We start from the raw sequence: 22,235 nt of genomic DNA, 5'->3' as shown, positions 1-22,235 counted from the left end.
CATAATTTCAGTCCTCTGGGTTAATTGTGTACTTTGTTTTGGATAATTTTCCACTATAGTTTGTTTGCGTCACTCCTGGTTTGCAGCCCTGGAATGAAGCAACCAGCTGGGATTCATATTTCATCCCGTTAAAGGCCCAGTGTACACTGCAAGCGCACATGGTCTAAAGGACATCACTTTTCTAATGTTTAATCTTTAACATACCTGTTCCTGAGACTGCTGCATCCAACGCAATAAAGTTGGCAAATGTTTATATCCAACTTTCTTAGCTGTAATCTTTTATGTGGCAAATCCTTGAGAAAAAAAAAAACTTCTGACTCAGTTCACCGGTGTAATTTGATCTTCAGGTGAAATTTCATGGTTCGTTAACTTTAGTTCTGCCAGTAAATGGAAAAAGCAGAGAGGATGGAAACTCAGATGTCAAACATACAACTGACATTCAGCACAGTTAATCTTTCTCCTCTTTAAGATGATAATTGCCTCCTGTGCTTCCTCCGGTCATTGTCGTGCCACTGTCCACGACATCCTGACCGCATAGTTAACCATTAGGCCACATGATGTACGGTTGTTCTTGTGACAGGAGATAAGAAAATATTATTCTCTGTTAGTCCCCCCACGGGGGAATTTGCAATGTTACAGCAGCAAAGTGCAGAGTCCAAAAAAAAGACGTCAGTAGAATAATAGTAATTAAAGCTTTAGTACTTAAAGGAAATATAAAAACATATAAAAATAAAATGGCATAGAAATAACAAACAGTGTGAGAATATGTACAGTTAAATGGATTGCACATTAGCCATGAATTACACAGGCAGAAATGAATATTGCCCATGTGACAGACAAAAACATCTCTGGTTACGGGAGTCTCTTAATATGTCCCATACCCAAACTGAACAATTTGGTTTATGCAGTGTAATGCAAACAGGATTACTCAAGACCTATACATCGGGGAAACAAGCAGAGCACAGGAGAGCTAGGACTCGTTCACTTGTCTTTTTGAGAATGGTACTTTAAGCCAGTGAAGATAGTTGGTTTGAAATAAGAGTGAAGAAGCCGTCTTGGCAACCTGGTAAAAGCATCACGTAACAGAGGAGGTGGTTTAAAACACAAACTTTCAGCCACACAGCTTAACACCCAACCACACCCCAACTCCAGTGACCCTCAAATAAATAAAATATATAAGTAGTTAAAGCATATCAGAAAATAAAAGAGACATAATGTGGCTAGTTTCTGTTGGTGGACTTGCAGTGCGGGCGGTTGTCGAATGGAGCTGCTTTTTTCCCACCAAAAACTGTCCCATCTACCCTGAAGCTAAAACAATGGAACACTTGCTTTACATAGAAAAACTGCCCAGTTCATACCAGGATGTTCCGGTGGACACAGTAAAGTTAAGCTAATCTGCACCAAACCACCGTCCCCATTGGCATAGTCTACAAACAAATAATAAACAAGATAATTTGATATAAACAAAAGATGCTCAAGCCCTACAGGGTTTGATCAGTTTATAAATTGTAATAATGTGGAACATTTTACAAAATGTATGCGTTGACGTTTTTGTGTGTCATATCTCCGTGCCAACATTTTTAAAGGAAGGGGGTTGGAAAAGGGGGTGGGGCAGTATTCAGGGTCCGGAGACAGGGTGAGTGGGAGGGAGGGGCAGGTGAAATTACGGTTTAAGTAATTTGCTCACCTCTGGACCCATGCAGACCGGGAGTCAGCTGTCTTGTGGCCAGACAAGACTCTCAGAACTGTCCCCGTTGACATTGTTCTGCTGCTGCTGGCCCTGAGTAGAGCTGGAGCATATGCCTGTGGTGGACAGGTTGATGAGCTATTTGCAGTAAACTTAGCCCAGAGTTAGACAGAGACAGCTCAATGGATTCTGAACGTAGGTATAGGAAATACAGAGTGGAGAGGGAAGTGTTGGACGAGCAGAGACTGGAGGAGATAACACAGAGAAAAACTCTCTCTGAAACGCGCCCTCCTCTAACCGAACGACTTAAAGACTCCTTAAGGTAAAGAAAACTTCATGGCTTTGTCTGCTCTGAGCTACTTGACTACCTCAGTAAGTGTTTTCTAATCCTTTCCAGATGTTCAGTACCCAAACTGAAAAGAAGCGTGCTGAGCATCTTGCCTGTGTTGTCCTGGCTGCCCAAATACTCAGTCTGGGACTCTGGCATGCCAGACCTCATCTCTGGCATCAGTGTGGGCATAATGCACCTGCCTCAAGGTATGACATCACGTTTTAGGAGATATCAACAAAATTACCGGAAAACTTCAGTTCTGTCTCATATACAACAGAAACCTGATGTGTAATTTTGACTTTATTCTAATGCCTCTTTGTAGAAGCATTCACAATCTGTGTGGAGAGAGTCAAAGTCGGAATTTCCCAGTAAAACTAGTAAATCTTGAAAAATAACTGTGAACTGAGAAAGACTTGTTTTCCACAGGTATGGCATATTCGTTGTTGGCTTCCTTACCTCCTGTATTTGGCCTCTACTCGTCCCTCTATCCAACATTAATCTACTTCTTCTTTGGAACATCACGTCATATTTCCATTGGTAAGTAGAGAATGAGAGTAATATACAATGACCATTACAACATCTGTAATAACATGTGTTGCTGTTGTGATAAGGTACATTCACCATGACCAGCATCATGGTGGGTAGCGTGACAGAAAGACTTGCTCCAGATACGGATTTCCCCATGATGAATGGGACAAACTCCACTGCAGACGTGGACATCACTGCCCGGGACTCATACAGGGTGCAGGTGGCGGCTGCCACCACTGTCATAGCAGGACTGATTCAGGTATTAACACAGCATCCTACAGAAGTAACAATGTTCTGCTTTGTTGGTACATCCAACCTCCCTTGTGCATTAATGGCTGTTTCTGTAGGTGTTACTGGGTTTGGTAAAGTTTGGATTTGTGGCGACATACTTGTCGGAGCCTCTAGTGCGAGCGTACACAACAGCAGCTGCAGGCCATGCCGTGGTGGCACAACTGAAGTACGTCTTTGGCGTTTCACCGAAACGGTTTCATGGTCCGCTGTCACTGGTGTATGTGAGTATACTGATCCCATTGCATTGTCTGTTCCAAGAGTTTGGCTGGTTGTGATTAAAATACTTCAGGGATCTTGTGGAGAACTACTTCTTGTGTGAAAAACCATTCACATGCTGTATGTCATTTTTATAATTTATTTATTTGCACAGATACAAAAAATACACAGAAAATGACCAGACAAATAATATACAGTGCAGGATGAGGCAGAAAACCCAGTTTATTTCAAAGCCTCTACCTAAATAATGTTATGTTCAACCCAGTATCCATCTAGGAGTAAGAGCTTCTATGTTATCTGCTACAGTAGCCTTTTATTGTGCTAGTGCAAAATAGGATCTACATATGCAATGCTAACCAGCATTGAACAAGGTGAGGAACAATGGGTAAAGTTTTGGTATAGTGGACAAACGATTACAAAGCTATGTGCTCAGCTTAGCCTGTCTATTTTTATGAGTGCATCAGCAAGTCTTAACTCGCCTGCTCCTTCATCTTTCTCCATTTTCAGACTCTGAAAGATGTTTGCAGCTTGCTGCCGAAGACTCATCTTCCCACCCTGGTGGTCAGTGTCGTGTCCATGGTGTGTCTAATCGCAGCCAAGGAACTCAACTCCTTCCTCAGCGCAAAACTGGCAGTGCCTGTCCCGATGGAGCTCATAACAGTGAGTCGACACGCGGGCACTCTCTCTGGCTTCACGTTATGTTTTCACCTCGGTGCCGATGCTGATGCTGCAGTGCTGAAAAGCAGCTGAATCAGCGACAGCACCGGGGCCTCTGGATTTGTGCACTTCACAGCAAAAATGAGATTCTTAAGGCTAATTATTAGGTCCAGAACCCGAGTATGATTGACCAGTTTCTTAATGATTGCGGATTTGAAATGGAGCATATGGCTTTTTATGTATGTTTGTGTTCTCTGTGTTTTCTGTGTTTGCTTTAGATTGCAGCAGCAACACTGATATCACACTATTCCCACTTGAGCATGAACTACACAGTTTCAGTTGTTGGAGAAATTCCTAGTGGGTAAGTGTAGCGAAGGACGATAACACCAGGGTCTCACTTTTCAACATGATTTTGTTCTTTAACAAATGAGCAAACATAAATTAAGCTAAATATAAATTGGCCAGCAGCTCAGCTTTGTTCTGTCCATGTGTCTCTCTTTGTTTCTTCTTCCTCATGTGTCTCTCTTTGTTTCTTCCTCCTCATGTGTCTCTCTATGTTTCTTCTTCCTCATGTGTCTCTCTATGTTTCTTCTTCCTCATGTATCTCTTTGTGGCGTCTCTCCTGCTGCCTTTTCTGTCCAGGGAAAGCTAATTGGCCCAACTAACTTCAACTGTGCCAATCAACTCTCCCTGGTTTACCAGAGCAATCATTTGGCTTTTTGTAGCTTTATATTGATCTATTATTTATATTTTTTATACTGTTCATTAATTATGATCATATTTGTGCTCAAATTCCCATCTTGGTTGGTACTATCTGATCTCATTTACTTGTCCTCTTCTTGTTTGGCAGTTTAAGTCCCCCCAGTATTCCAGATTTCAGCATCTTCAGTGAAGTTATGGGTGATGCTATAGCACTGGCCATTGTTGGGTATGCCATATCTATTTCACTGGGAAAAACATTTGCACTGAAACACGGATACAAGGTGGATAGTAACCAGGTGAGTCAGAATTCACACCTTTTATCTCAGGAATTATACTTATACCATGAACGTGCTATCATTTTCATATTTTGTATTTCCCTGTTAATACTTGTGATTGTGTCCCCCGCTCTGCCTCAGGAGCTGGTGGCGCTGGGCCTCAGTAACACAGTGGGGGGCTTCTTTCAGTGCTACTCAGTCTGCGCCTCTATGTCTCGTAGTCTCATCCAAGAGACCACAGGAGGAAAAACACAGGTGAGGCAGCATCACTCAAGGTGAACTGAGGTGGTGTAAAGAGGAAATTATTACGTTAGAAATAACATAACAGGCGATAATTGAATGTGTGAGTTTATAATTTTATAATATAAATTATTAGCTTTTATTAGCTTTTTGTTTTTTGAACCTAGTTTATTTTAGCATTGTTTAAAATGCTCTATAAATAATATGGATTCTTCTTCTTTATAAGATAATTGTCATTATATAGGGAGAACATATACTAACATTTTTAGCTTCAATTATCGATTATGCAGGAATTCACCAAATCTATTTATTATCTAAACGATACACCAAAACAATTTCAGTCAATCAGATACACAAAAGGATGGAAACGTATACATATAGTGCAGTTTGTGTGGAATCCATCTCTGCTCAACCATAAAATGATGTGAACCTGCCTGTTGAAGATAAATAAATAAACTCACAAACGACCCTGTGTTGTTCTTGCAGATGGCTGGAATAGCCTCATCTCTGATTGTGTTGGTGACCATACTGAAACTTGGATCACTGTTCCAGGAGCTGCCAAAGGTTCGGCTGCAGTTCTGCATGTCATTACTTCACAACTTTGAACATATTTTTGATTGACTTGACTTGATTTTGATTGGCTGTGCACGTTTCAGGCTGTCCTCGCCGTGATTGTCTTTGTAAATCTGAAGGGCATGTTCAAGCAGCACTCTGACATTGTCACACTGTGGAGGCAGAGCAAGATTGATCTGGTGAGAGGAGAAATTATATATTACGTAGTTTAAAAATACCCATAAAGTAAAAACTGTGACAGACTCTGCTGTTGTGTCTGCAGAAGTGTCACTCCTCTTGTTTCCTTTTCATTGTTGTGTTAAATGAGACGTGTCGTGTTGCTGCTTCACTCAGATGGTGTGGTTGGTCACTTGGGTGTCAACACTGCTCCTCAACATGGACGTGGGTCTGGCAGTGTCCCTCATCTTTACCATGCTGACGGTCATCTTCAGGACGCAGTTGTAAGACTCATCTGTGTACTTCTCTCTGCAGTATCTGGGTCATAGTGTGATAACCAGATTATGACTATGTTATTTTTCTCTTCAATTCTCAGGCCAACATACTCTGTTCTGGGAAATGTTGCCGGCACAGAACTGTACTTGGATATAGAGACACACGGAGAGGTACAACACAAAGATGGAAAAGTCACAAATTGATTACACACTGACTGCAACAAAGGCTGAAGATGTTTGTCTATTTGACAGGCGAGAGAGATTCCCGGTGTCACTATATTCCGCTCCTCAGCCACAGTATATTTTGCGAATGCTGCGCTCTACCTCGAGGCTCTGAAAGAAAAGGTTTGTTCTTTTCATTATCGATCATAAAACGAAATATTACAAAGTGGTGAATTAGATTTTCTTGTTTTATCTGTCTGATAATTCAAACCCCAAAGATTTTCAGTGAATTAATATTAGAGGCTGAAATCAAAATAAATGTTTTGTATTTTTGAATTATTAAATTTTTGTTCTAGTTTCTTTTAATCTTTACTATGCTTTATCCTCACTAATAACGGCTTTTAAATTTTCCCACAGTAAGAGTGCCTTGGTTTATTTTATACATTTTGTGTGAAAGTTTATTGATTGAATTTATTTCTTCTCATTTTAAATACTAAAAATTCTTCTTTAAACAAGTTCTTCTCTTTTTTGCCATATTTTTATACGATGGTGATGTTTTGCTTTTCTTTCTTACACGTATTCAGAGTGGTCTCAACATCAGTGACATGCTTATCTATAAGAAGAGGCAGGAGGCCAAACAGAGACGTAGAGAAAGAAGAGCTGAGAGACGGGCCAAGAGACAGGCCGAGAGAGAGGTGATGTACAGGAAGTGCATAACGTCACTACAGGAACATGGATTATTGGAATTACTGAGACATTTAAAGTCCTTTTATAACTTTTTTTTTAACCCAGATGTTATGAGAAAATTACTTCAGAAATCTTGATATATACAGTTTACCAAAATATTGGTAATCAATGGCCAAAATCACAAAAACTCTACAAATTGTTTAAAGATCACTTCTTTTGCTATCTACACCTCAGAGACGAGCACAGAAGGAAGATAAACAGGTGCCTGCTATTGAGGTGTTCTCTGTGGAGGACGAGTGGTTGGAAACAGGCGACAAAGACGATACCTGGACGAAGAAAGAGAACGGGACAGTGTTTGTCGTCCCAGCCTCTCCCCGGTTGCCAGACAGCCCCAATAGATGGGAGTACCTGAAGGGGGGCGTTCCAGACAGCACAAGTCTGAGTTGGATGTCTGAGCTGCAGGACGGCGACACCACCACTCTGGGCTCCAGCAGCGAGGACACACTGAGCCGGGACCTGGAGCGGGTCTCTCTCGGTTCTCTGGGCAAGTGGACCTGGGACATTCACTCCATCATTCTCGACCTCTCCACAGCCAATTTCATTGACACGGTGGCTATCAAGGCTATCACAAATGTGAGTGTGAAGATGAACAAACGTTCTTTAAGCGAAATGTCCCTACATTACAAACCGTTTGAAAGATTAAAGGAGAGCCCTCGTAGTTTCAGTTGATTCAGGTGTCAAACCCCATTAATAAATAGTGTGAGTTTGATTTGAGACTCATGGACAATATACACAGGTTGTCTTGGGAGTTTTAAGGGGAGAGGCCTCAGGAAGTGATATTTTCATTGATGTGTTTCATCTAAATTGTACGAATGGTTGTTTTCTTTAACCTATAATGGGCCCTTCATATATAAATACTTTATATTTACATCGGGAGCGGGTCCTCTCTACACACCTTTAACACAAGGTCTGCAGGCTGAGGTCTTTCTGTCTGGACTTTGCATGTTCTCATTGTGTCTGTGTGGGGTTTCTCCAGTTACACTGGTTTTCTTCCCACAGTCCAAAGACATGCAGATTGGGGTCAGGGACCAGGGTAACTGGAGACTCTAAATTGACTGTAGGTCTGAATGTGAGAGTGAATGGTTAGTTGTGTCTGTATCTTGCCTCTGCATTACGCTGGCGACCTGTCCAGGGTGGACCCCACCTCTCACCCAGTGTCCGCTAGGATTGGCTGCAGCCCCCCCACCTTGTGATTAACCCTCAAATGATAAATTGTAGAAATAATGGAGGGCAGGTTTGCGGGATGGACAAGGCCTGCAGGCACCAGCTTTTGACATACAATTAAATTATTGTATTTTGTAATTATAGACTAGTATATTATACTACTAATTATATTATATTAACAGATTTTCCAGGACTTCAGTGAGATTGATGTGGATATCTACGTGGCTGGTTGTCAAGGTAACTGAACACCTCCTCACTTCTTTCAGGCTGCACTTTATGAGGATTTATAATCTTTGTAATGTTGCTAAGTGTAAAACCTTTTTTCCTCAGCCTGTGTGGTGGAGCAGTTAGAGCTGGGTGACTTCTTCTCCGATACGATAACAAAGAGACATCTTTTCACCTCTGTTCATGATGCTGTGCTCTTCTGTCTGGAGCAGCGTGGGACATCATCGTTTCCCAAACACGAGGCGTCAGTGGTGAGTACGATCAGGTCACACTGTATTTTGATATTCAACTGCAAAATACTTACTAAAGGCTGATAAATGTGTAAATTGCCCTGTTAGTACACGTTACAACATATTAGTTAGTTAACATCTGCTTATCAGCATCGACCAATCCAAACAAAATGTCACGTACGCCCATATTGAAGAGCCTGATCAAATATGATTATGTTCATTTTAACTAAATTACTTGATTTCTGATTTCAGGACATGCACAGCAGCACAAAACTCTAAGGAATCAATTTCAAATGGATATCCAGCAAGGAGGATGGAAAACATCCACCAGAGGAAATATCAAAAGCTGTACTTTTAAATTAAATTAAATTAAATTAGCCAATCGTATTGATATTTATACATTTTGTTTTTAAGGTACGTAAAAGAGTACAAAGAGTTGTCACACATTTTCTTACTTTTCTTTTATTCAGTGTGGGAGAGTGTTACAGTGCATCAGCAAATGAAAAAATAATAAATTAACACAGTCAAACATCCAAACAAGTGTCTAGTTTAATTTTGAGGAATCTAACAGAAAATAATGTTTGAAATCCAAGGAACAGAGACAAGGCCACATGCATCTCACTGAGAGTGTTTGAGCCTTTTTTGGTAATGACAGCAATAACAAGGTAGGACATTGAAATGTTAACAGGAGCCATTTCAATTTTCAAGTGCAATTTTTGCTCAGAGCAACAGCAAACCTCAAGAAACTAACACATGCAAAAGAATGTTTGTTTTTTTGTCTCAACTCCTTTTATGAGTTTCTAGTGCAACATTCCTACACTGGGAAATATCAGTTGATTAAAAAATAACAGCATAACAATATCGGACCAACATTTTACCAAAAGCATTTCTTTACAGTTGCATAAACCAGCTGTGACTTCGTTCCCTGAATAAATCTTGTCCCTACATACTGGCCACAGAGGATGTTACCAAAAACATTGTGCACAGGACTCAGGAAGGCTAAGTAGATTTTTTTTAATATATATATATATAAATTTGGTCTATGAGCTATTTATAAGTCTTGATGGATGTTGGAGCTCTGTATGTCCGAGTTCAGAGTCAGACCTTCATCATCCTCCTCTTCCTCTGGCTGCCGTGATACCAGATGCTGAAAGCGGGCCTGCCGCTGGTAATCCGGGTCAATGTTGATCCATTTGTTGGCGACCCACTTAGTGCCATGGGTGACCACGCAGCCGCCATGCAGGGCGTATTCATCCTGCTCGCCCACCCAACCTATCGATGAAAAAACAACTCTGTTTACTTTGGTTAGCAACATCCATTGTATAATTTCTGTTTATTAAAATGGCTGACACAAATGTTATGTTTATGATGTTTTGTTTACGACTGAATGTATTTGGACTGCTATTAGTATTATGAAAATTCCACTATTGTAGTGCTTTTACACGTTAATTTGGATATCTGACATGTCTACCGACCCAAAAACTCTGGAAAAAAAACAACTCCCGAGATTTGATATGAATCCTCCAGGTCAGAAACGTCATGCTTGAGTGACTGAGAATGCTCCTTATCATTCTCTCGTCACTATGAAATGGGAGTCTCTCTTGCATCTCTCTTACACCTACACTCATTATAGATACGATATTTGCCAAAGCACTTCAGTTCGTTTTTGCAAACCTCGGATACACCTGGAATAGCTAGCTAGCAGCATGAAGCAAATGCAGCACTCAAGATGCGCTGTGGTCGGCTGCACAGATCTGTACATACCGTCCCAGCCTCAGAAGACACAAGAGCGAAATGGAATGAATTAATATTTGAAGGCAATGTCCCGGAAAGAATTGGCGAAAGTCTGTTGGTGCGCCCTGGTAGACCCCGAGCTGGCTCATTAGCTTTTAAAGGAACAGACCCTAAAAACAGGTCCCTCTGAGGAGGGCTGTTTTAGACAGGGTAGAAAGGGTGATGTTTAAAATGATCCTTGTGGTATTTTGACCATAATATGTTACAGACAATTCATTATGACCCCAAGGAACCATATCAACTGTCGTGAAATGGGCATAATATGTCCCCTTTAAGCCATTTAATTTATTATACTATATATTTTATCCTCCTTAACAAAACCAATATGGGCTTGAACCATAACTTCTTGACATAATTTAATATGTTGGCTTCTGATCTACGCCTGAATTGTGTCAGCACGACCTATAAATGCCACGTTAAAGGTTACATAAAGGATGTTCAATGCCACTAGATGTCGCACTATCTCAGCATCTTGGACCAAATTTAATTAATTAATTCTTCACCATCGACACAACGTCCTGCTCCCTGTGTGTTCTCAGCAGAGTACTGCCTGCACAGTCTTTGGGTGCTGCAAGGCCCATTGAAAGCCACCTCTACACCCACAACCAGAAGCACGACTGAATAAAGCTACAAAGTGAAGACTAGAACCAACAGAGGTAACAAGAAGCAAGTGGATCCATGGTGTCTCATCCATAGGTTGGGACACAGAGGAGAATTGGAATGAGAAGTTGTTGAAATGCAGTGTTGTTACAGTTGTGATTGATCTGTAAAGTTCTCATGGGAATCCTACCTTTTCCATCGGAAAGGTAGTTGTACCAGAACACTGCCGTCCCTTTGGTGGGCTTCACCCTCAGGTTACTCTTGTCACAATTCCTCCTGGTGTCCAAAAGATCCACGTCGTTCTGTATGAGAGACTAAAAGACACGGTCAGACTCAGCCACACGGTGTGTGTGTAACGTCAGGCCCATGCACGCACTGACAAACTAAGGGGAGCTAACACAGACATGAAAGGCATGCACAGTTTGTACACAATACTTTTGCAAGGCTCTCTGAACACACACAGTTACGCACCACTTCATCATAGGTCCTGTTGTCTGCCACAGGGAATGCGGTCTCCCCGCCCCCATCAACAGAGTTCAGGTAGAAGAGAACTGTGATGTACCTAAGTGTGCAACACAGATTTAAAATGACACACACATGTACGGTGCAAACAAACACACGCACACCAACACTTTACAAACAAGTGACGAGCACGCACATTTTTTCCGAACTGACGATGTAGTGTAACACAAACTAACATGCCAGCTGAAACAAGGGAGTGTCGCTACGCAGCTCAGTAATCACAGTGGACAGATGAATTCATATCTGAACATTCACAGATTTGTTTTTTTGATTTAAAAACACAGTGCGGCTCAGTGATCTCACCTGCAAGACGTCTCAAAAGGGGTGGAGGTGTTGGCCACAAGTCGCGTGTGCGTGCAAGCGGTTTCGGGATAGACGGGGCCGCTGTCATGGTGGGCGTGGTAGTGCCCGCCCTCTTCATAGCGAACCACCTGGAGCGGCTCGCTGAGGTCCACTAATTCGGAGGGGAGCCGGGTGAGGCGGGTCACCCTGTGTTAGGGAAAGAGGAAGGAAAATATATACGAAAAGTGGGAAAGTCGGGGACGGTTATTTCTGAATCGTTCTGAGAGATTATGTTATGTACCTTATAAATGAAGGGACAGTTCACCTAAAAACTAAAATTCACTCATTATCTACTCACCATTATGTAGATAGAGGGGTGGGGGAAGAGTTTGAGTACACAAAACACTTTTGGAGCTTCAGGGATAAACAGCATTGCAGCCAAATGCAATGCAATTTAATGTAACAAGTAAATGGTGACCGTTTCTTAAGAACGTAAAAAATATAACCAGGTTTTTAGCACAAAGGTCCTCTGATGTCCTCCTCTAGAGCTGGATCACAGTGGACATTAAGGCCAAAAATGAAACTCCAATAGTGTTTTGTGGACTCAAAAACTTCACCCACCCCTCCAGCGGCATAGTCGGGAGTAGGTAATGAGTGAATTTTCATTGTTGGGTGAACTATCCCTCAGAACCACAGAAACAAATGATGTATCCTCCAAACCTCGTCTTGATGTCCTGGAGGACCTGGTGTGCTCCTTTGCCCTGGTACAGCCACGTGTGTCTGCTGTTTCTCACCAGCTGACTCCGCTTCACCCCTCGCTGCAGCAGGAAGCGCTGGAAGGCATCGTTGCTCAGAAGCCTGAACTCTTCCAGACTAAGCAATCCTGCCCCAAATATGAGAATGTAAGGAATTCTGATGCCTTGCTAAAGCTTTGGATGATGAAAAAAATCTACATTAACGGCAGAAATAAAAAGGTTTTAATTAATAGATGCCACGTTTATTGGGCCAGTAAGAGAACCAATATTCCTTGAACATCAAGTTTTTGTCAATGAACTCTGCATCCATATATTTATCATCACGTATTGATGAAAATGCAACCTAAATGGAGGATTAACGTTGATTTCTCACCATTACCGTCCTTGTCAGCTTTGAGCCCGGCATAGATTTCCCGCAGGTTCTCCGGCGTGAGCCAAATCCCGTCTCTAACTCGAGAATGAGTGAGTATCTGTTGGAGGGATATGACAGTGAGGACAGGATGAGTTAACCAACTCTGAGCTGAGAAACTTCCGCACGTCACACACTTCAGTTTTGTCCTCAACGAGCCATTAACTGACATACACCTCACGCAGCTGCAACTGTCCATCCTGGTTGATATCGAGAAGGTTGAAGATCTCCTCTGGGCTGAGGTTGAGCTCCTTGGCCAGGTCCTCCTGGCCATCCTGCACCATCAGCTGACTTTCCATCAGACCCTTCAGCTGAGCCAGCTGCATCACTACACGACACTCATTGTCTGACAGGAACCCAGGGATCTCTGGAGAAATAAACAGACAAGCTGAGATAAAGCCACAGAGAAAACGCTCATAGGGGCAACAGGATTGTTTGATTCCAACACTTTTATCCCACCTGTTTACTCCTTTGCGAACCTGCTATATTGTATTGGACCATTGTTATATTTTGTTTAGTTAAATTAGACTAGTTTTGTACAACCTTAAACTGAATAGAGCAAACTAATAAGATAACAAATTTCAGATCAAATTACTCTTATCATATTTAAGGCAGAAATATATTTTCCTGATTTAAACTTTTCCACCTGGGGAATTTGCTGCTTCACTTTGTCTAACATGATAACATAGTGAAGCTCTTGTCAATAGAGATCCTATCATACATGGGTTATATAAAGATGGATGACACATCTTCACCTCCTCCCAATATCCAGAAGTTAAGCCAAAATATCCACGATATTAACGTTGCTATTTTGTACCGATGACATCATTCGGAGCCTGGGAAGTAGCAATGGGATGGACAAGAGGTTGCCGATACATGTGCTGGACGAATAGCAAGTCAGTCTCAGCTGTCAATCCTGAAGTTCCTCCCTGTTTTTTTAAAGAATTGAATAATGCAAGATGGCAGCGTTCGTATCTGGGATATTTTGGCTTCATTTTTGGATAGTGGGAGTGAGTGGGGACGTGTCGCCCATCTTATTTACATTCTATGTTTGCTGCATGTGAGAGATTGTGATGAACACTTTCCATTGTTCCTGATGTTTTGTAGATAATATCATCACCAGATTAATCACTAACTAATATAAGCAACGAGCTGATGCCCTAAGGAGGATAATGAATTGCAGCTCTTGCAGAAACCTTATACATTATAAAGTGTCCGCTTCATTTTTGCACATGATCATTACTCTTGTGCACATGAGGACTGCATGCAGGAGGATGATACATGGCTAAGTGTGTTTTCCAGGCATAGATGTATCTCTGCTCTCTCAGCTATAAGCACTTAACTGGGTCACATGTGCAGAGCAGAGGCAGGAGATGCCTCAGGACTTATTGGTCTGTTTCCTACAGCTTTAATTGATTTTAACCAACACACACGCGTCTATAGGCTTTGTGTCTGGGGTTATAGATAGGTGGTGATGAAGATGAAAATAAGGAAGAGGTAAAGTGAGTGATGAATCTGCTCTCACCAGATGAAGGGACTTGTTTGGCCACTAGAGGCTGATGTGGTTGAGCAGCACATTTGTTATTGACACATGGGTATTATGGCCCTTACCAAACAGCAGAGGTTTCAAACTCAGAGTCCGCATTTCGTGCACTTTGCCTGGCACCAGTGACACAGTCTGGACATGTCCCACCTGAGAGAGAAACCACACAAGTGACTTTGTGTGTGGGGGGGGTGTCAGATGAAATTGTGGTGATGATGCATCCTCCCATCACTCACCCTAATCCCCTCGATCCTAGTGAGGGACACATCACGCAGGAACTCAGATTTTGATGGCGGACGTTGGGACTCGGTGCGTGGCTGCTCCTGCGGCTGCTGCTGGTGCGGCTGCTGCTGCTGCTGCTGGTGGCGATGGTCGCTGCTGGGGGCGTCGCGACTCGGGCTCGCGTCGTCCTGCCCGCTGATGTAGTGCACGTAAAACAGCAGTGCGATGACGTTGATGATGTAAACGTGGAAAAACACCATCACCACCACGAAGTAGGAGCGGGAGCACACGCTGCTCTTGTTGCATTGGAGGCGCTCGCTCGGCGGCCGGAGATGCGGCGGCAAGGTCGCGCTCCCGGACGCAGTGGTGTCCTCCGAGTCTGAGGTTTCCTGGTCGTCGGTCATTGGAAGAAAGGAGTCGGTGCTTCTTCAAAGTCCATGTAATCAATCCCAAAACGACTGAATGAAACGCTGGATGCTCCGAAGCGACAGATCAAGTTTGATTTAAAAACAAAAAGATAATCCTCGAGGAGCGCTCAGGCCAGTGCCAGTCCTGGAGACGTCGTTACGCACAGAGAAGAGCGCAGGTTGCTTATAATTAAAAAAATATGCTCATTGAAACTAAGAGGTCGTCTCTGACCCGGACTCGTCTGGATGGGATGAATCTCTTCTCGCATCGGCGCGGCAGACACTGGCCGGTGTCAGTGTTGTTTACACTGCAGCACCAGCAGCTAGCAGCAAAGCGCACTGCGCATCCGCGAGCGCAGCGCAGCGGCTCCTCTCACAACACCGCTCCGTAAAGCCGAGGGGAAGTTATCATCCTTCAAAATGAGCGATGCATGTGTGAACGTGACCAAACAAAACCGATCGTGACCATATATTATGTTGTTTAAACGCCACCGAAGGAGCTGGATCTCCCCCCACCTTCGACAGCAACAGTCTGCCCAGCGTGCAATGCTGACCCCTGCTGACCCAAAGCAAAAACACAGTCCTGGTGTAACACTGAGCAGTGCAGTCCCCCCTCTGTTCTATCTGTTAGTATTGAATGCACTGATCTGTCTGATAAATCTAAAACCTAAATTTAAGTCTAATCTGTATGTGGCCTCACATGCTTCATTTATATTGCGAAAGGGGGACACAGCTTTTTTGGGCTATTGCTCATTTTGAAGATCTTCTAAATCAATTACCATTTTTATTTCTCTTCTTACCAATATTTATTATCAAGCAAGAAACAGCTTTTCATTCGTTCAAAGCACATCACACTGATATCCCAGCTTTCATGAAACAATGAATGAGTTTTTCCCTGTAACGAATTTTTGAGACTCTGGTTCAACATTGATTGTAATAAATCTGCATTCTGTAAAACGTACAGAATAAATAAAAATACAAACATTAGAACATGTAATGCTCTGTTATAATCTCTCTACTTTGTTTTGGAAGGATATTCACAATTTGGTATTAAAAAACAACTGGTTTGGCCAGCTTTAACCTTTAGTAACATTAGATTTGGTTTCAAAATGGAGAACATAAGTGCCATTCATTCAAAAAAAATAAGTGAAAAATCCCTTTAAGTTGTCTCACTTTTTGAAAGAATTGTCATTTTATGTAGAGCTTTTGAAACTGATAAAACCTGGAAATTCCTACTGTTACACTAATATTTTCAGAATCATCACTTAGTTTCCAGGCGGAAGATACATTAAATTTAATTCACATTTTAATTGTATTTATTTACTTTTTTTATGAATTTGACTCTTTAAATTGTTGTGGTTGTGCATGTTTATGTAATTTTTCATTAAATTGACGCAGTCTTACGTTGTTATACATTGTTATTGTAAATGTTTTGACTGTTGAATTTGTAGTTAGCAATTGAAAAAAAACAAAAACGTGATGCACCGCCCCTTGAGGAAGGTGAAGGCTGGACTAGTCGACTTTGGACCGCCTGCTTAAAAAAAGGTGAATTTCCTTAAGTCTCCTCCGTTAAATTCACCCGGAAACCAGAAGAAAGTCTCAGAAGAATGGCTGGAAATGTGAGGAGGTTTTATGAGCTGACCGCCAAGCTGCTGTCTGGAGAAGCCTTCAGTTTCGCTGCCCTGAAGGGGAAAGTTGTTCTCGTTGAAAATGTGGCGTCTCTCTGAGGAACAACAGCCAGGGACTTCACTCAGATGAACGAGCTGCACTCTCGGTACTCCTCCGAGGGACTCGTTGTTCTGGGTGTTCCCTGCAATCAGTTTGGACATCAGGCAAGTCATGTGGCCCCATGTGAGGGTATTATTCAGATGTTTATAATCCTATTTATTTACCATGTGATCAGATATGTTTAGGACTCCAAGGCCTTTGTGCTTCTCACCATCAGACTATCGAGTATAAGCTAATACTGTTCATGAATGTTGAAGTACAAGCTTGGTTTTGAAAGAAGTTTTTACATCCATCCTCAAGTAAAAAGATAAAATATCACAAAATGTGAATACACCATTGCAATGGAATGTCTGATTTGTCACTACATGTACTATTTTTTATTATTTTAGTGTTATTATCATCCACACAATGTTGGCTACTTATGAGCATTATGTGTTAAGTATTGATATACATTAGAGTGGCTCATATCAGTGTTGTTTTGCAAATGTGTTATGGGTAAAGTAGCACTTTACTGTTGTATTTGGTAGAAGTGGAGCTAATGATAAAAACTCAATATATTATAGTATAGTATTTATATTCTTGCGCCTTTTATATGTTATAATTTTGTAATAGTTTTTGCAGTCAGAAGTCTAATTGTGTAAAATACAGTTATTGTCTGATGTGAAGTACATAAAAATGCACTATACTCTAAGGAAAGAAAAAGTTATTCAAAGTTTAGTACAACACTGGCCTCATTTTTTTCATTTGAATAAAATCATCTAGAAGCTCATCGTCAAACTGTCCATCTGCTCTTCATTGATTTTTACTTTTTTTTTACAACAGGAGAACTGCAAGAATGAAGAAATCCTAAACTGTCTAAAGTATATCCGTCCTGGAAATGGCTTTGAACCAAAGTTCCAGCTCCTTGAGAAGGTTGATGTGAATGGAAAGGATGCGCACCCTTTGTTTGACTACCTGAAGAGCAGCCTGCCATTTCCCAGTGATGATACAATGGCTCTCATGAGTGATCCAAAGTTCATCATCTGGAGTCCGGTGTGTAGGAACGATGTTTCCTGGAACTTTGAAAAGTTCCTGGTCGGCCCAGATGGAGAGCCCTACAAGCGCTATAGCAGAAACTTCCTCACCATCGATATCGAGGCAGATATTAAAGAGCTGCTCCGGAGGGTCAAGTAGATAAACCCTCTATTCAAAATGTGATATGAGTGTTTCCAGTGCAGTACACTGTGGTTGTCAAGCCTGTTTACTTAATGAAGAAACTCCTTTAAGCCTTTTTGTGAGGGGAGTTTCTGATGAAGATGTAAAAGCCTGACTCACCCACTGTGTATAACTCATATCATCATTTTCTGTATTGCTTGACAAAATAAACATTTCCTGTAATAGAAGCTGCTGCCGTCATGTCTGTTCACTGAATACAAACAACTGAATTGGCAACCGTCATTTCAGAGAAGTCAACTGTTGCGGGTGGAAATCAAAGGAGAGGAGTCGTCGTTCTCAAGTTGAAGTTAAGCAAGTTTATTCAGAGGTCACAGGTCAGGAAAACGCGGTGTCCAGCAATTGAACATGCATGGGTCTCTAGTTCTACGCAGGAGGCTGCACAGGAAGAAAGACGCTTAAACAGAGTGCGCACATAGATTATATCCTCTTGGAATATCGCATGATGACGATGTCGTACGTGCACACCAGAGGTGATAATGTTGCTGTATCAGTGCAGCTGCGTTAGTGTGCTGTCTGGGGGAGAGATTGTGGCCCAAGGTCTACTCACTGTCTCTGTGCGAACTGAATCAGGGAGCTGGGATGTGTGATATAAAGTGTTGACTATGAGTATGGTTTAAGGAATATATGTGGTATATCAATATGAGTATGTATTATGTGTTTGGTGTATGTCAATATGTGTATGTGTTATGTGTTTGGTGTTTGGTGTATGTCAATACAACCAGGATAACTTTGACATTTAGAACAGACCTGGTGAGTGTTAAACATGAATTTCCACCTCCGGAAGATGTAGTTATATGTACATAAGTATAACAAGTTACTTAACTTAGCAACTATGAGGTCTTTCTATCCTAAAAAGATAAACTATGGGATGCTGCCAATAATGCCTTCTGCTGGCTTGGGTTACGAGCATAGATTATTTAATGTAAATTGATGCTTTGGTGTTGCCTGACTTCTAATGTTATAAGGGCAATACGCAAAATAAATAATTGAAAATTAGCTTGTGCTTTATTCTAACACTACATGAGGCTATTTATTTAAACATTTACAGCAGCATGCCTGCACCATACAATAGTTTTAGAGGAACAGGAGTTTTAACAGCTTTTTGTTTGATGATTTGGAAATAAGATTAACATATTGTCAAACGTCTTTCAGGAAAAACAAAAACAGGGTTCTTTATTGGTATATTTGCATTTACAGATGATAGTTTCTTTCCCTAAAACAATATTAAATGTGTTACGAGATTAATACATTTCTTCTTTTTTCTATATTCTCGCTCCTACATCAGGCTTTCTGCTCGTGAGGCACACACACTCGTCTGGTCTGCGCCTTCCTGCCTGGACGTGCGCAGCCATCTAGCCCGGAATGAACGCTACGCCGTATCGCGACTCGTCCAACATGGCCGGCCAGGAGGATCCAGTGCAGAGAGAGATTCACCAGGACTGGGCCAACCGAGAGTACATAGAAGTGATCACGAGCAGTATCAAAAAAATCGCCGACTTTCTGAATTCCTTCGGTGAGCTCCCGGCGACCGGCTCCGCGGAATACACGCTTAGTTCCGTGTGAATTTGTGTAGCAGGCTAGCTGCCGGAGCTAGCCGTCCTGCTGTGGCTAGCACTGGTGTTGATGTTTTTAAATGGCCACTCCCAGCTAGCAGTTAGCTCTATCGCTATCTGCGGGCTTGTTTTGGTTTTTCTCGTACATATACTCCGACTGTGTGGTGTTGAGGTGCATTATACTTTGATTGAAGTTATATTAGCTGCCTATCAGACGTCAAAGTCGAGTCAAACGGCTTCTACGGTCGAGTGATGTGAAAGCTAACGCCAGTCCTAGCCACTGCTAACGCTAGCCTGCTCTGCTGTCAAATGTGTTTATACCAGCAGCTGCAGAGTCACTCTTGCCAGTAACCAGCAGAGATGTTGTTTCTGGTTATTGACAGTGCAGACATGCTGCTCCACGAATATGTCACAACTGATAACAAATGCAACTTTGGTTCCATCAGATATGTCGTGTCGCTCCCGTCTGGCCACTCTCAATGAGAAGCTGACAGCGCTGGAGCGGAGGATTGAATACATTGAGGCGAGAGTAAGTGTCCTGCATTGGAATTCGAACAAGCTTATGGCTTGTTTTGATTTGAACTTGATTGATATCAAATTGATTTAACATCATTTAAATGTGTGTCTCCATTCCAGGTGACAAAAGGAGAGACTTTGACCTAGACCTCATCATGGAAACCCATAACATCCTGGAGCTACCTGCCCCCCCATCCCATTTCACCCTACCCCTTCACCTTTACTCTTTGGATTAAGTGATATGGATTCCACCTCCTTTTCTGGGGCCACGTGGACCATTTTTTATATTAAATGGCTTGAATTTTGTGTTGTTTTGATCTCATGAGGCATTTGTATAGAAGATATGTGTCAGTCTTTGGCGTCAGCAATTCAAACATTGATCAATGTTACAAAATGAAAAATAACTCCCATTAGAATTGGTTTTAAAAACATCATGGAGCTCCATTATGGATCTGGTATCAGCACAATTTGTTGACCATCTGTGTTGTATACACTGTCACCATTACCACATCAGAGGTTTATGAAAGAGGAACATTCTTGTGTGCCATGTTAAACAAGTTATTGTGGCGTCATCTTTATTAAGGAACCATGCTTGTACAGTAAAATGTTTGGTGATGTTTTGGGATTTAAATACTGTAATAAATGCTAAACAATAACTGTGTTCCTCAATGCGACAAATCTTTATTGTATTCTACGTAAGTGGTGATATATACTATGAAATATGTTTATAGAATCTAGTTGTCAGTCGTGCTCAATACACTCAACAAAACAAATATATGCAAAGGAAAACAAACAGCTAAATAAGGAAAGATAGACGTGCAATATCTTAAAAACAAGCAAGAGATGGGTATCAAATGTGCTCTGTTGTACAGATTGCACACAGGGTTAACACCATATGAATAAACATACATTATGCACAAACTTCACACCATTCTTTTAAAGTTATTGCACAATATTTATCTAACCATGTAATATTAAAAATATGGCATTAATATGCAAGACTTAGATGATGATTCCTTTACTGTGTAATCATCACAGCCCTCCATACCTGTAGGAGCTATTATATTAGTTTTAATATATTGTGATTAATATTATTTGTCATTTTCGCATTTATATTTTAGACACAAGGGGGCACTACACACTAGACCAGGTAGGACTCACATTAAAGGTAGCAGGTGTGTTAATGAGGGGGAGCACCAGGTAGGGAAATGTTTTAATTTTTAACCAGAGAATGAGGAGAAGCACATGTTCATCTTTGTGTTTGAACAGCAAAATAAATCTACCCAACCATGAATTAAGCGTGGACAATGGACTTCTTTAATTGCCTGAATACAACCCAACTAGACTGGTGCCTCAGTGTCTATTTGCTAGGACTTCAGTGTTAAAGTGAGCGGAAGTATCTGGAGTCATGATCCGGCATCATCGTTTAATAACTAAATATATGCGATTATCAGTTCTAGTGGAGAGTAACATACACGAACACACACACACACAGACACACACATACAAACCTCTAGTGTAAAATGGCCAAAATGGCCAGTACATCCAAAATGGCCTACTTCCTGTTGAGTTAATCAAATTGGTGGCAGGACTTTGTTCCCGTCCGGTCATGATACACGTGTGTACCGAATTTTGTGAAGATTGGTTAAACCAGACAGAATTGCTGCGTTTTAGGGGGCGCTGTTGAACCATATAGCCACAACCATTTCCAATTACTCTAGAATACGTAAATTTGGTACATGACAAACATTTCTTTCATCTTCTGCGGTTCTAGTCGGCTCTTCTCTGCATTCTCCTTTGGCCTCAGTCCTGCTTGGGTGCAGCAGAAAATGTGTCAGCTGCTGGTTATTCATCTCGTGTGCCATTATGCCCTTTTCCTCGATTTACTGCACTGTTGAGTTTAGTTGTTCAGGTGATTACACTGAATATCTTAACCATTTGATGCACAAGCTATGCAAACCCCTGTTATTTCATGCATGGGTGGGTGTTTCTTTCTTATATTCCTTGATAGCTTATTGTTCCTTCTTTATTAAGGAGCCTTCAATGATCTATGCCTTCTTAATTTAGGAGAGCTGGATTCAAAGATACATCCACAACGCCTGAGTACCACCCAACTAGACTGGTGCCTCAGTGGCTTTTTTGTTCAGTTTATTTTTTACAGAAACATCCTTTGTACAAATGGCCACCAAAATACCACTTTAATATGCTCCATATGTACACATTAGAGGCG

The 22,235-nt window shown here is 41.6% G+C and overlaps 4 protein-coding genes across 5 annotated transcripts; 3 read left to right on the top strand and 1 right to left on the bottom strand.

Annotated features, from left to right (window-relative positions):
* Positions 1-1,869: 1,869 nt before the first annotated feature.
* Positions 1,870-8,738, top strand: slc26a6l (solute carrier family 26 member 6, like). The gene is made up of 19 exons (XM_053440811.1): positions 1,870-2,009; positions 2,085-2,224; positions 2,445-2,555; positions 2,630-2,805; positions 2,894-3,058; positions 3,561-3,713; positions 3,989-4,071; positions 4,561-4,708; positions 4,829-4,942; positions 5,414-5,491; positions 5,584-5,679; positions 5,834-5,940; positions 6,033-6,102; positions 6,184-6,276; positions 6,678-6,788; positions 7,015-7,413; positions 8,187-8,241; positions 8,335-8,480; positions 8,712-8,738. Exons 1-19 carry the CDS (start codon positions 1,870-1,872, stop codon positions 8,736-8,738), a joined length of 2,412 nt encoding a protein of 803 aa, XP_053296786.1.
* A 167-nt stretch (positions 8,739-8,905) lies between these two features.
* p4htmb (prolyl 4-hydroxylase, transmembrane b) lies at positions 8,906-15,645 on the bottom strand. Of its 2 annotated transcripts, none has more exons than XM_053411714.1 (9): positions 14,601-15,645; positions 14,433-14,514; positions 12,998-13,188; positions 12,792-12,882; positions 12,378-12,540; positions 11,679-11,864; positions 11,325-11,415; positions 11,044-11,167; positions 8,906-9,731 (listed from the first exon to the last, which is right to left on the bottom strand). In XM_053411714.1, the coding sequence occupies exons 1-9, from the start codon at positions 14,988-14,990 to the stop codon at positions 9,511-9,513; spliced, it is 1,539 nt and encodes a 512-aa protein (XP_053267689.1). In that variant the 5' UTR covers positions 14,991-15,645; the 3' UTR covers positions 8,906-9,510. The 2 variants fall into 2 exon arrangements, with proteins under 2 accessions (XP_053267689.1, XP_053267683.1); XM_053411708.1 differs by having other exon boundaries at positions 12,786-12,882; positions 14,601-15,642.
* Positions 15,646-16,479: 834 nt separating this feature from the next.
* On the top strand, positions 16,480-18,103 carry gpx1a (glutathione peroxidase 1a). The gene is made up of 2 exons (XM_053439969.1): positions 16,480-16,825; positions 17,544-18,103. Exons 1-2 carry the CDS (start codon positions 16,601-16,603, stop codon positions 17,892-17,894), a joined length of 576 nt encoding a protein of 191 aa, XP_053295944.1. The 5' UTR covers positions 16,480-16,600; the 3' UTR covers positions 17,895-18,103.
* Positions 18,104-19,265: 1,162 nt separating this feature from the next.
* brk1 (BRICK1 subunit of SCAR/WAVE actin nucleating complex) lies at positions 19,266-20,661 on the top strand. Its single transcript, XM_053439980.1, has 3 exons — positions 19,266-19,449; positions 19,936-20,018; positions 20,126-20,661. Exons 1-3 carry the CDS (start codon positions 19,299-19,301, stop codon positions 20,150-20,152), a joined length of 261 nt encoding a protein of 86 aa, XP_053295955.1. The 5' UTR covers positions 19,266-19,298; the 3' UTR covers positions 20,153-20,661.
* The last annotated feature ends 1,574 nt before the right edge of the window (positions 20,662-22,235 follow it).

The sequence above is a fragment of the Pleuronectes platessa genome, chromosome 2 (genome assembly GCF_947347685.1).
Source record: "Pleuronectes platessa chromosome 2, fPlePla1.1, whole genome shotgun sequence".
NCBI classification, from domain to species: Eukaryota; Metazoa; Chordata; class Actinopteri; order Pleuronectiformes; family Pleuronectidae; genus Pleuronectes; species Pleuronectes platessa.
Note: the sequence above shows the minus strand (reverse complement) of the source record. Positions and strands in the feature narration are given on the sequence as shown.